This window comes from Loxodonta africana, chromosome 20 (genome assembly GCF_030014295.1).
Source record: "Loxodonta africana isolate mLoxAfr1 chromosome 20, mLoxAfr1.hap2, whole genome shotgun sequence".
In the NCBI taxonomy this organism is placed as follows: Eukaryota; Metazoa; Chordata; class Mammalia; order Proboscidea; family Elephantidae; genus Loxodonta; species Loxodonta africana.
The window spans coordinates 37,024,688-37,036,840 of NC_087361.1; the positions used below are offsets into that span (position 1 = coordinate 37,024,688).

Sequence of the window (12,153 nt, forward strand, 5' to 3'; positions counted from 1 at the left end):
TCCACCTGATCCAAGAAGCTCATTCCTCACCAGCATCCCTCTCCAACCCATTGTCCAGTCCAATCCATATCTGAAGAGTTGGCTTTGGGAATGGTTCCTGTTCTGGGCCAACAGAAGGTCTGGGGGCCATGACCACCGGGGTCCTTCTTGTCTCAGTCAGACCATTAAGTCTGGTCATATGAGAACTTGGGGTCTGCATGCCACTGCTCTCCTGTTCCCTCAGGGGTTCTCTGTTGTGTTCCCTGTCAGGGCAGTCATCGGTTGTAGCCAGGCACCATCTAGTTCTTCTGGTCTCAGGATGATGTAGTCACTGGTTGATGTGGCCCTTTCTGTCTCTTGGGCTCGTAATCGCCTTGTGTCCTTGGTGTTCTTCATCCTCCTTTGATCCAGGTGGATTGAGGCCAGTTGATGCGTCTTAGATGGCTGCTTCCTAGCGTTTAAGACCTCAGATGCCACCCTTCAAAGTGGGATGCAGAATGTTTTCTTAATAGATTTTATTATGCCAATTGACTTAGATGTCCCCCGAAACCGTGGTCCCCAGACCCCTGTCCCTGCTACGCTGGCCTTCGAATCATTCAGTTTATTCAGGAAACTTCTTTGCTTTTGGTTTAGTCCAATTGTGCTGATCTCCCTTGTATTATGTGCTGTCTTTCCCTTCACCTAAAAGTAGTTCTTATCTGCTATCTAATTAGTGAATGCCCCTCTCCCTCCCTCCCCCCTCTTATAACCACAGAAGAATGTTTTCTTCTCAGTTTAAACTATTTCTCAAGTTCTTATAATAGTGGTCTTATACAATATTTGTCCTTTTGCAGCTGACTAATTTCACTCAGCATAATGCCTCCCAGGTTCCTCCATGTTACGAAATGTTTCATAGATTCCTCACTGTTCTTTATCAATGTGTAGTATTCCATTGTGTGGAAAAACCGTAATTTATTTATCCATTCATCCATTGATGGGCACCTTGGTTGCTTCCATCTTTTTGCTATTGTAAACAGTGCTGCGATTAACATGGGTGTGCATATATCTGTACGTGTAAAGGCTCTTATTTCTCTAGGATATATTCCAAGGAGTGGGATTGCTGGATCATACGGTAGACCTATTCTAGCTTTTTAAGGAAGCTCCAAATTGATTTCCAAAGTGGTTGTACCATTTTATATTCCCAAGTTAGACAAGTTTTGATGCTAATCTTTGGCCATTTACAGAAGGTAAGGAGGGATTTAGGCAAGAATGAAGGTGACAGCTTGAGTGGTCCTAGCCTATTAGCAGGGTAATTGGGGAACTAGAGGTGAGAAAGTAGATAATTTGAAGATATGTTGGAAATGATATTTGGAAAGGCAATTGGAATACACTGGGAATTTAAGAAAATAAGTGACATAGTTGGGAGTTGTTTTTCATACTAAGAGTAATTTGGCAATGATGAAAAAAGATGAATGTTTATTGGAAAGACTAAAGTCAGGCAGACTAGGGAGAAGTTGGAGTTGGTAGGGAAGGAATAATCAAGTTTTTCAGGAATCTAGATGGAAAATGATCTAGGATAGAAAGATCTCTTATATGACCCATCTTTGTGTCATCCAGGTTGTCTAGTCCAGTGCTAGTCGATGGGTTAGGAACAAAATAGGATTTAATAAATAAATGATGAACAAATGAATGTGAGCATGAAATGTGGTCAAATATCTCTAATGGGGATGGAGAAAAGGATTGATGAAAAAGACATTCTAGTGCAAACATATTAGAATTTGGGATTTGAGGGTGAGTAGGAAGAAGTATCAGTCATGATTTTGAGGTCAGGTTGGGTGCCTGGGAGAACAATGGCAACAGGAATCGGGAAACCAGGAGGGAGGCTTAATTGGTGAATTCAGTTTTGGACACATACGATGGGAAGGGAAAGCAAGTTTCTTTGTGTATTAAATGATGGAATTGAGTAGATAATACCTAAGTTTCCTCTAAGATCTAGCATTCTATAGCTCTATGGTCCTACTTAGACTTGGAATAATTCTCTAGAGATAATAAATGAAGCCATAGGAGCATATCTGATTATCATGAATGAGAATTAAGAGCCATGAAGGTGAAGGGCAGATTCTTGGGGAATGTCCATATGGAGACAATTAGGGAACGTACTTCAGAGAGAATGAGCAAAGGTAAATTCTTGTTCAAAGATATAGAAAGAGATAAAACAACAACCACTATAATGTAAGTGCTTGCTCAGTGCCTGGAAACCCAAAGCATTTTATAGAGGCTGAATCAGTGAAATTGCCTGTATTTGACCTTTTCTGAGCCACAGAATGGCAACTTCATGTGATTTAAGGTAATACATTAATTCATTTAACATACATCCTAATGAGGAACTCTTTAAATTTGGGCATATTACTTAAACTTTCAATTTTATCATTATAAAATGTAGATAATACCTACCCAAATATTGTTCTAGTGATTAGATATGTTGAGCACCTAGAAAAGTTCTGAGCACATAACAAGAGTGTCAACTATTAACAGCGGTGAAGATAAATAATATGCTTAAAGTCCTACAGCCAGTAAGTTTCACAGCCAGGATTTGAATCCATATCTACCTGACTCTGGAGCGTATGTTCTTTACCACTAAATTAGCATTCCTAAGAGCGTTTTACATGAAACAGGAATGAGATGCTCCATAAAAACAGGGCTCTATATTCCAATAGGTTTGAGAAACTGAGAACTATATTCTTCTATGAGTCTGAAATCTTCTTTCCTTCATTAAATGTTTTGAGGTATAACTGATCCGTTTAGCTCTGCTTAACCCAATGTTTCTCAAATCCATTTGACCATGGACACTTTTTCTTCTTGTATTTCCCATTAACATTGTGAGCAATTTGAGTTCCACAGAATGTACTTTAGGAAATTCCATACTATGGTACAGTGCCGTCCAAGTAACCCATAAAGTATGATGTAACAAAAACGAAAAAAGTAGTGTTTCTCCATTTCTGAAGCCAACTCTACAGACAGGGATTGGCCTGGACTATAAGATAGACAATGATGCTGGTGAGGAGTAAGCTTCTTGGCTCAAGTAGACATTTGAGACTATATGGGCAACTCCTGTCTGGTGGCGAGATGAGAAGGAGAAGGTGGACAGGAACTTATTGAACGGACATGGGGAATAAAGGGTGAAGAGGAGGAATGTGCTGTCTCATTAAGAGGAGGGCACCTAGGAGTACATAGCAAGGTGTGTATAACTTTTTGTGTGAGAGACTGACTTGATTTGTAAACTTTCACCTAAAGCACAATAGAAAAAAAAGGTAGTGTTTCAAGAAAGTTCTCAAGGATTCTGAAATGCTGCAAAAATGTAAGGAAGAAGAAAATTGACAAAAGATCCGTGATTAGAGACAAGGCACCATCTTTAGGAGAGAGGTAGAAAGAGAATACAGATAATAGGTAGTTAAATAATAGTTTGAAAATTAAGGAGTACAAACATTATATATGTCCCTTGAAGTTATGTGATTTGAAAGGGTAAAAAGGATACACAAAAGTATCCATTTTAAAAATGAAAACAATTTGTTGTGTTTATAGAAGAAAGGAAGGCAACTTAAAAGTTCAAATAAAAAAAGAAATAATAGAGGCATCAACATGGATGTTGCGATGGCCAAGGATATTTATAAGGGAAAACAGAAAAGATAAAGAAATGAAGGGTAATAGAAAACGAAGTTAAAGTTGAAAATGTGCAATTTAGGGCCTTGCTTGTCTTTTCTCCTCTCCCATCTTATTTTTATTGTGTGGTCATAGGTGGTCATAGTACTACTTACAAGGTTCTCTATCAGAAAATAAACAAACATTATGAGACATGTTCTTATTTGTTCTATCATCCTATTAACAGCATCCACTGGGGAAAGAGAAGCTATGTCAATAACTAAAAGGACATCTAAGGATAACCTACGGTACAAAAGAACGGGGCTTCTCAATATGTCTGGGTTTGAATAAGCTGGAGTTGAGTTTATTGGCTTTCAGTTTGCAAGACAAGGAGGAAAAAAATAGATATAGAGGTCTGGACTTCTGAGCAGCAAGAGAAACATCTATAATTATACAAATTTTTATATGTAAGTCTACCACACATTCATATGAGGGACTAAATTCAAACCAATGTTATGGATTGAATTGTGTCCCCCAAAAATGTCTAGGCCGTGATTCCTAGTATCCTGTGATTATCCACCATTTTGTGATCTGATGTGATTTTCCTGTGTGTTGCAAATCCTAATCTCTGCCTGTGGTTAATGAGGTAAGATCAGGTTATGTTAAAGAGGATTAGGGTGGGATGCAACACCCTTGCTCAGGTCACAGCTCTGATCTGATGTAAGGAGAGTTTCCTGGGGTGTGACCTCCATCACCTTTTATCCTACAAGAGATGAAAGAGAAGCAAGGAGAGAGATAGGGACCTCATGCCACAAAGAATGAAAAACCAGTAGGGGAGCATGTCATTTGCACCTGGGTCCCTGCGCTGAGAAGCTCCTACACCAGGGATGATTTATGGCGAGGACCTTTCCCCAGAGCCAACAGAGAGAGAAAGCCTTCCCCTGGAGCTGTACCCTGAATTTGGTCTTCTAGCCTCCTAGATTGTGAGAGAATAAATTTCTCTTTGTTAAAGCCATCCACTTGTATTTCTGTTATAGCAGCACTAGGTAACTAAGACAAAATTTGGTGCAGAAAGAATGGGGTGCTGATCTGACAGATACCAAAAATGTGGAAGCAGTTTTGAAACTGTGAATGGGTAAAGGCTGGAAGAGTTTTAAGGTGACTAACAGTAAAAGCCTAGATTGCCTTGAAGAGACTGTTGGTAGAATTATAGACATCAAAGACAATTCTGGTGGCGACTCAGGAGGAAGTGAGAACTGTAACACCTGAGACAAGAAGCAGCAGCAGAAGACCAGAAGCAGCAGAGAAACAGCAGTTGAAGAACCAGACCAGCACGACACAGCGCTGGAGCTGACCCACGGAGCGAGAGAGCTGAGTGCCTGTGTGCAGGAGGCTTCCTGGCAGAGTGGGATGCCTCTGGGCACTTATCAGTGAAGCTAGTCTTGCTGACTCACAACCCACGGAGCAAGAGAGCTGAGTGCCTTCTGGCCAAGGTTTACTGATGGAGTGGGGTGCCTCCAGGCACTTGTCCGTAGAGTTAAAGAGCTTTGGAACACTTCCCTGAGCAGGGCAAGATGTCGGCCCAAGATGCCTGAGGGGTTGAAGAGACAAGGAATACAGGAGGCAGAGTTGCCTCGGTCTCAAAGGGGAGGGCCACAACCTCTGGGATACCAAAGGGTGGAGCCATGGCCTATGGGGTTTCAAAGGGTGGGGCTACAGCCTTCTCGGTTTAAAAGAGTCAGATCTTCACCAACTTGGTTTTGGAGTGTGGGGCTGCCTTTCACAAGTGCTAGTGGTATGGGGCCAGATCCATTTCCCAAAGCCAAGGGGAGCAGGGCTGCCATGCCCTGGGGGAGAAGAATGGAGCCTGCCAGGGCCAAGAGGATAAGGTCACCACTCAGATGGTCTAGGAGAATGGGGCCACCTAAATGTGAGGGAGCAGAGTTGCCGTTCCAGTGGTCCTAGAAGGTGGAGTTGAAGCCCAGCACCCAGGGGCCTCCACCCAGAAACAGGAAAGTGTGGCCAACACCCAGAGTCTGGAGGGCAGGGCCATTACCTAAATGGTCTCGGAGAATAGAGGATTATTTTCAAGCCTTGAGAGTTAATGTAATCTGTTGGTGCCTGTTCTCCCTTCTTTCCCTCCAATTTCTCCCATTTGTAATGGAAAGGTCCAGCTTGTGCCTATTCCACCATTGTACTTTGGAAGCAGATAACTTATATTCTAGATTTCACAGATGAAGAGGGACTTTTGGATTTTGGACTTGGAATTGGTTTAAGATTTTTGCTATGATGTGATGGAGTGAATATGTTTAACATGTGGCAAGGACGTGAATTTTGGGGGGACCAAAGGGTGGAATGTTCTGGATTGAATTGTGTCCATCAAATGTACGCCAACTTGGCTAGGCAACGATTCTCAGTATTGTGTGGTTGTCCATCATTTTGTGATCTGATATGATTATCCTGCCTGTGGTTAATGAGGCAAGATTAGATTATGTTAAAGAGGCTCAGAGTGGGATGTATCACCCTTGCCCGGGCCACAGCCCTGATGTGATACAAGGGGCATTTCCCTGAGGTGTGGCCTGTGTCACCTTTTATCTTACAAGAGGCAAAAGAAAGAAGAAGTGAGCAGAGAGATAGGGATCTCATGCCACCAAGAATGCAGAACCAGAAGGGGACCATATCCTTTGCACCTGGGATCCCTGCATTGAGAAATTCCTAGACCAGGGGAATATTGATGACAAAGATGCAGAGCTCACAGAGAGAGAAAGCCTTCCCCTGAAGCTGGTCTTCTAGCCTCCTAGACTGTGAGAGAATAAGTTTCTTTGTTAAACCATCCTCCTGTGGTATTTCTGTTAGAGCAGCACTTGGTGACTAAGTCACTAATCCAGAGAAGTAATGTCACAGCTTTAGAGTAGAATCAATATCCTTGAGGAATATTTTAAAACTTTAAATAAACCATTATCATTTCCTAAAACAGACAAAGTGTACAAGTTTAGTGTTCACAATATTACTTGTGTAAAATCACATTTTAATTAACTATCAGCAAATTTCAAACATATTTGTAACTAACAACAGATTATGCACAGTTTAATCATAAAAATTTTTCCTGCTTGGCTTTTGGTTTATAGTGGTCTGTAGTCCCTCAATTATAAATCTTGTCTAAATCTTCCTTATTAGATTTTTCACATTAAAAAAAAAATAAAATGTAAAGCTTATTATTAAATGCAATGGTAAATTACCTTTCCAGAAGTAAGGTAAGTCTAAAAATTCAGAACTCTATGACTTCCGATTTTTTTCAGCAGACCACAACTATGTCTCTTGGAACCTGGCCCAATCAAGAGCTGACTGTGTTCACTGACATCATCATGGCTCACGTTTCTTGAGAGCTTTAAAGCATAAGAAGCACTTTCACATGTTAATACTACAGACCTGCCATGAATAACATAGAAGGCTAACATTCAAACAAAGCTGGAATACAGAAGAAGAAACTGTGCCCGTCTTACACCTGTTTTATATAACAATATTAGAGTTCTTACTCATTTTCCCGGCTATTTGCTTTGAAATATCTCTAAGACACACTTTGCCTCTCTCTAATCTATTGTGTTTTATGCCTCACTGTTAGGGACTTCCTTTCTCCAACCTAATGTGTACAATACAGGCAACTTATTTTCAGAGTATTATGTTTGAAGAGTGTGCTGCTGCTTCCAGTTTAAGATGACTGAGGGGATCACTTCTTTTCCTTACTTCACAAAATTCCATTAAGATGACACTGAATAAATATCAAAGGAAAGGCCTCAGGGGATTTCAGGTTGATAAATGTCTACGTAAGTGATTATACTGATAGATAATCAAGGGTGGAATAATCTGTGTCTGGGAGCAGATACTGGAGAAGCTGTAATAGAATAGGGAGAAGTTCTAAGCTGAGCCGTGGAGAAGCCCTAAATTTAGGGCCACAGGTACAGAGAGTAGGATTGAGTTGCATGGACGTAATCCAAGTGATTCAGGAGAGCACGGCTCTGCTGGCCTGGAGGCCTCTCCTACAAAACCCCTCCTCACCCCCCAGCTACCCACACATGTACCACCACCACCAATATGTACAGCAAGCGGCATAGTAGCAGTATGATGAAAACTAGAAAGCTAATTCTAAACAGGAAATTAATGTTTCTAGGCTGCTAACCAAAAGGTTGGCAGTTCAAATCCACGAGCTGCTCCTTGGAAACCTTATGGGGCAGTGCTACGCTGTCTTATAGGGTCACTATTAGTTGAAATCGACTCAACAGCGATGGGTCTGGTTTGGAGCCCTGGTAGCCACAGTGGTTAAGAGCTATGGCTGCTAACCACAGGTTGGCAGGTCAAATCCACCAGCCGCTCCTTGGAAACCCTATGGGGCAGTTGGACTCTGTCCTGTAGGGTTGCTGTGAATGGGAATCAACTCCACAGCAATGGGTACAGTATGGTATATGGTAGTTCAGGTTTCTGGTGTAGAAATAAGGAGCCCTGGTGGCCCAATGGTTAAGAGCTTGGCTTCTAATAGAAAGGTTTGAACCCACCAGTTGCTCCACAGGAGAAAAGACCTGATGACCTGTTCCAGTAAAGAATACAGCCTAGGAAACCCTATGGGACAGTTTCACTGTGTGCTAAAGGGTCACTGTGAGTTGGAATTGACTAGACGGCATACAACGACAACAGTGTCGAAGTCCCTGGCACAAACAATTAAGCACTTGACTACTAGCTGAACATTTGGCAGTTTGAACCCATTCAGAGGTGCCTTGGAAGACAGGCCTGACAGCCTGCTTCCAAAAGATCACAGCCTTGAAAGCCCTATGGAGCAGCTCTGCTCTTCACACCTGGGTTCTCCATAAGCTGGAACTGACTCGACAGCAACAGGGTGGGTGACATACGTAGAAGAAAACCTCCTCATTGTGGTTTTGGAGAAGTCCAGCCTATGTGTCTGGATCCCAGTGTGAAGACCTCCAGTGTCATACTCATCGACTTAAGCAGAACCTGAAGCAAGCCCTTCCACTCAGGGAAGAATGATATTGGGGAAGTGTGTGCAGTGGCAGAAGGCAGCCAAACCAAGTCCCTATGTTAAAATAACCATGTCTTTCCCTCCTATGTTTCAACTGCTAATGGTGGATGGTCTTGCATTTTAATCAAACTAACAGTGTAAATACGAGTCAACAAAGAGAGAAGTTGAGCCCAGAGGTAAAACAATCATACTTAGAATAAAAACTTGAAAATGTCTGATTAGTATCTTAAGAGATTCCATAAAGTAAGTGAAGACTGCTCTGAAATAAGTTCGGTCTGAGAACAAGAAGGTTCTCGAAAAATTTTAAGAATTTAAAAAGATTTGACAAGTGTGAGAAGATAAATGAGAAGAAACTATCCCAAATATAAAACACTGAAAAAGAAATGGAAAATGATATTTAAAAAAAAAAAAAAAAACTTAGAAGAACAGTCCAGGAAGTTCAGCATTCACGTAAGAAGAGACTCAATAAAGGGAGGGAGACTTTTTCAAATAAACAAAAAAACCCAAACTTGTGGCCATCGAGTCGATTCTGACTCATAGACATAATATTTAAAAACATTTTCCACAATTAAGGAGCACAAATGTCTGTTTCGGCAACCATTCCAGTTAGAGCAGAAAGACAGTTTTTAAAGGGTAGTTTTTGTTGCAGTGGGGAGGGGGAATATAGGGTGAATGAAATTATAGCGTATCTGATGAGTTTGAATATATTGAGAAGAGAATTTGCTGACTATGGTCTTTGGAAATAAATTAATGCTACTTGCACAGAAAACTAAGCATATGGAAAAATAGTGTGCAAGTATTATAAATTTAGTGAACTTCATGAATAATACATGTTTTCTAGTAATGTAAACACTATTTATTTGAGAATAAACAGGTAACAACCTATTTTTGGAAGGGGAAAAGAGAAGTATGGAGGAGGGAGATAGGAAAATAATACAAAATATTTAAGACTGACAAATCAATTAATGGCAGTAGGAGATATTATTTTAAAATGTAGAGGAACTAGTTAAAAGAATTTAAGGTGGTAAGGATTAACTTTTTTTTTCATATAAACAGTGTATTTCTAAAGGAACAAGAATTCGATTCTTCCTTTTTGGTACAATAAATCAAGTAGGTTGATTCTGACTCATAGCCACCCTGTAGGACAGAGTAGAACTGCCCCCATAGAGTTTCTAAGGAGCGCCTGGTGGATTCGAACGGCCGATCTTTTGGTTAGCAGCCGTAGCTCTTAACCACTAAACCACCAGGGTTTCCAAATAAAATAGGTATAATGTATAAATATGTAGGTATAATAATATATAAAATGCCCACATAATTTTATTATCACTTTTGTGTATATTAGAGTGCAGTGTAGTAATTGTGTATAAGTAAGACTCGAGAGCAAACTGACTTAAAAAAAAAACCTGTTGCCCTCAAGTCGAATCCGATTCATAGCGACCCTACAGGACAGAGTACAGCTGCCCCCTAGGGTTTCCAAAGAGCAGCTGGTGGATTTGAACTGCCGACCTTTTTGTTAGCAGCCAGAGTTCTTAACCACTATGCTACCAGGGCTCCTAAAATGACTAAAGTAATATGGAAATTTTATTGTGTCACAAAACTGAAAAGTCTAGACATAATTCTTGTTCCAGGGGCTCAAATGAAATATCCAGGATTCCCTTAACAGCTCTTCTCTTTTTTCCTCCTTGATTTCATTCTTAGCCTTTAGAGAATGATGGAAATGAAATGTTTCTTTCCAAAAGCTTCCATAGATGTCATGTAGTTATTATGCTTGAAACAATTTAGGTTGCATATCTAACCTTGAACCGGTATGTAGCAAAGCATTTCTCCTTCCAACCCTGCAAGTTCCGAAATCTCTGGATTCTGTTTTCTTCCTTTCTTACAAATGGATAATTCTTTTTCTGAGCTTGTCTCTTGCTTGTCATGCTTTGTCAGATGCAGCTAATAACAGTCAACATGTGTTAATAACAACTGTTTTCCAGCCTCTTCCACTAAAGCTACAAGTTTATTACACATATTGTCTGCTGCCTTAGTTATCGCAAATACAACTTCCCCCTCTCTCTCATCAAGTCTCATTAGCTTAAAAGAAAAATCTTTATTTCTTACTCATACGGTGTGTCCATTGTGGGTCAGGAAAGAGGCTCTGCTCATCCTAGTCACTTAGGGACCCAAGTTGAGTGAGCAATCCCACCTCCATTTTAAATGTTGACAGGCACCATCCAAAGGGAAAGGAGAGCTGTGGCAGAACTAACTCCTCTGACCTGGAAGTGGCACGTGTCATTTCTTTCACCACACACTGTCCAGAACTATTTATTTGGCCCCACCAACGACAAAGGGGTCAGAAAGTGCAACTCTACCAAGTACTCAGAAGCTGGGAGAATTAGAACTATTTGGCTAACAGCACTGGTGACTACACAGTGTCCCACAGGACATCATAAATTCTGTGAACCAGACTGATGACTTATCTTTTGTTCATTTCTTTAGAACCTATGGCCAGGAATATGGAGAGCCTTTTTGCTCTGGTAGCTTGGCACCTGTCAGAAGTTTCTGCATTTATTTCCAGCGCATTGTATACATTATATTTAGTTTGGTCCACAACTGTTATTGTTGGTGGTGGTGCTGCAGTCAAGTAGGTTCCAATTCATAGTGACCCCATGTGACAAAGTAGAACTACCCCATAGGGTTTTCTAGGTTGTAGTCTTTTATGGAAGCAGATTGCCAAGTCTTTCTCTCACAGAGCCGCTGGGTAGATTCGAACTGACAGCTTTTTGGTTAGCTGCCAAGCACTTAACCATTACGTGCTCCATTTTTGGTCCACAGTGACATATCTTAAATATAAAATTTCGGTTTTTAATGAAAAACGTAAGTGCTATTATAAGCAACCTTTTGAGAGTTAAAATACAAAATCCCTTTAAGATGAAATCATGACCCTGATCACAATTTGTGTTTAGGTCTCTTTGTCTGCTCTGGGGCCTACGTGCTCACGAGAGGATCCCTGGCAGCCTCCCGAACCTTGTATTCTCAGCTGCTGAATAACGTGCTGCACCTCCCGCTCCAGTTTTTTGAAACTAATCCCATAGGCCAGATTATCAATCGGTTCACCAAGGTAAGTCTTGGCATATCTTATTAAATAGCATACTTAAGAGTGATAATGCATACATATTTAGTATCTTATCATTCCTTAGAAATATTTTATTTAAAAAAATCCTCCTAAAAAGATGAGATTGTACTTAGTATAAATTTAGTTGTTAAATGTATTTCTAATCCTTGGGATATTTATAAATTGATGTGTCATAGAATCACATCTTAACCATAGATAGTCAAAATAACACTTGAATTTCACTTAAAGAATCCAAGAAGTACATTGTGCTTTGGTGTGTACACCTGTATGTCTTTAGCACAATTAAGTATGAGAGTCACAGGTTTAGTCTAAGTAAGGGAAGAAAATTCAAATCTCTATGGAGATCTCTCTGGGCTTTGAAAACATTATGCCTTTGAGAAAACCATCAAATCTCTTATGCTGATTGGAG

At 40.5% G+C, this 12,153-nt stretch overlaps 1 protein-coding gene across 6 annotated transcripts in view; it reads left to right on the forward strand.

Annotated features, from left to right (window-relative positions):
• Positions 1 to 12,153, forward strand: part of LOC100658108 (ATP-binding cassette sub-family C member 2-like) — a 110,897-nt gene that overhangs the window by 78,768 nt on the left and 19,976 nt on the right. For all 6 annotated transcript variants that reach the window (XM_064273098.1, XM_064273101.1, XM_064273097.1 and 3 more), the window contains one exon: positions 11,575 to 11,729. In XM_064273098.1, coding sequence (XP_064129168.1) covers positions 11,575 to 11,729 — 155 coding nt within the window. The remainder of the gene's footprint in view (positions 1 to 11,574; positions 11,730 to 12,153) is intronic.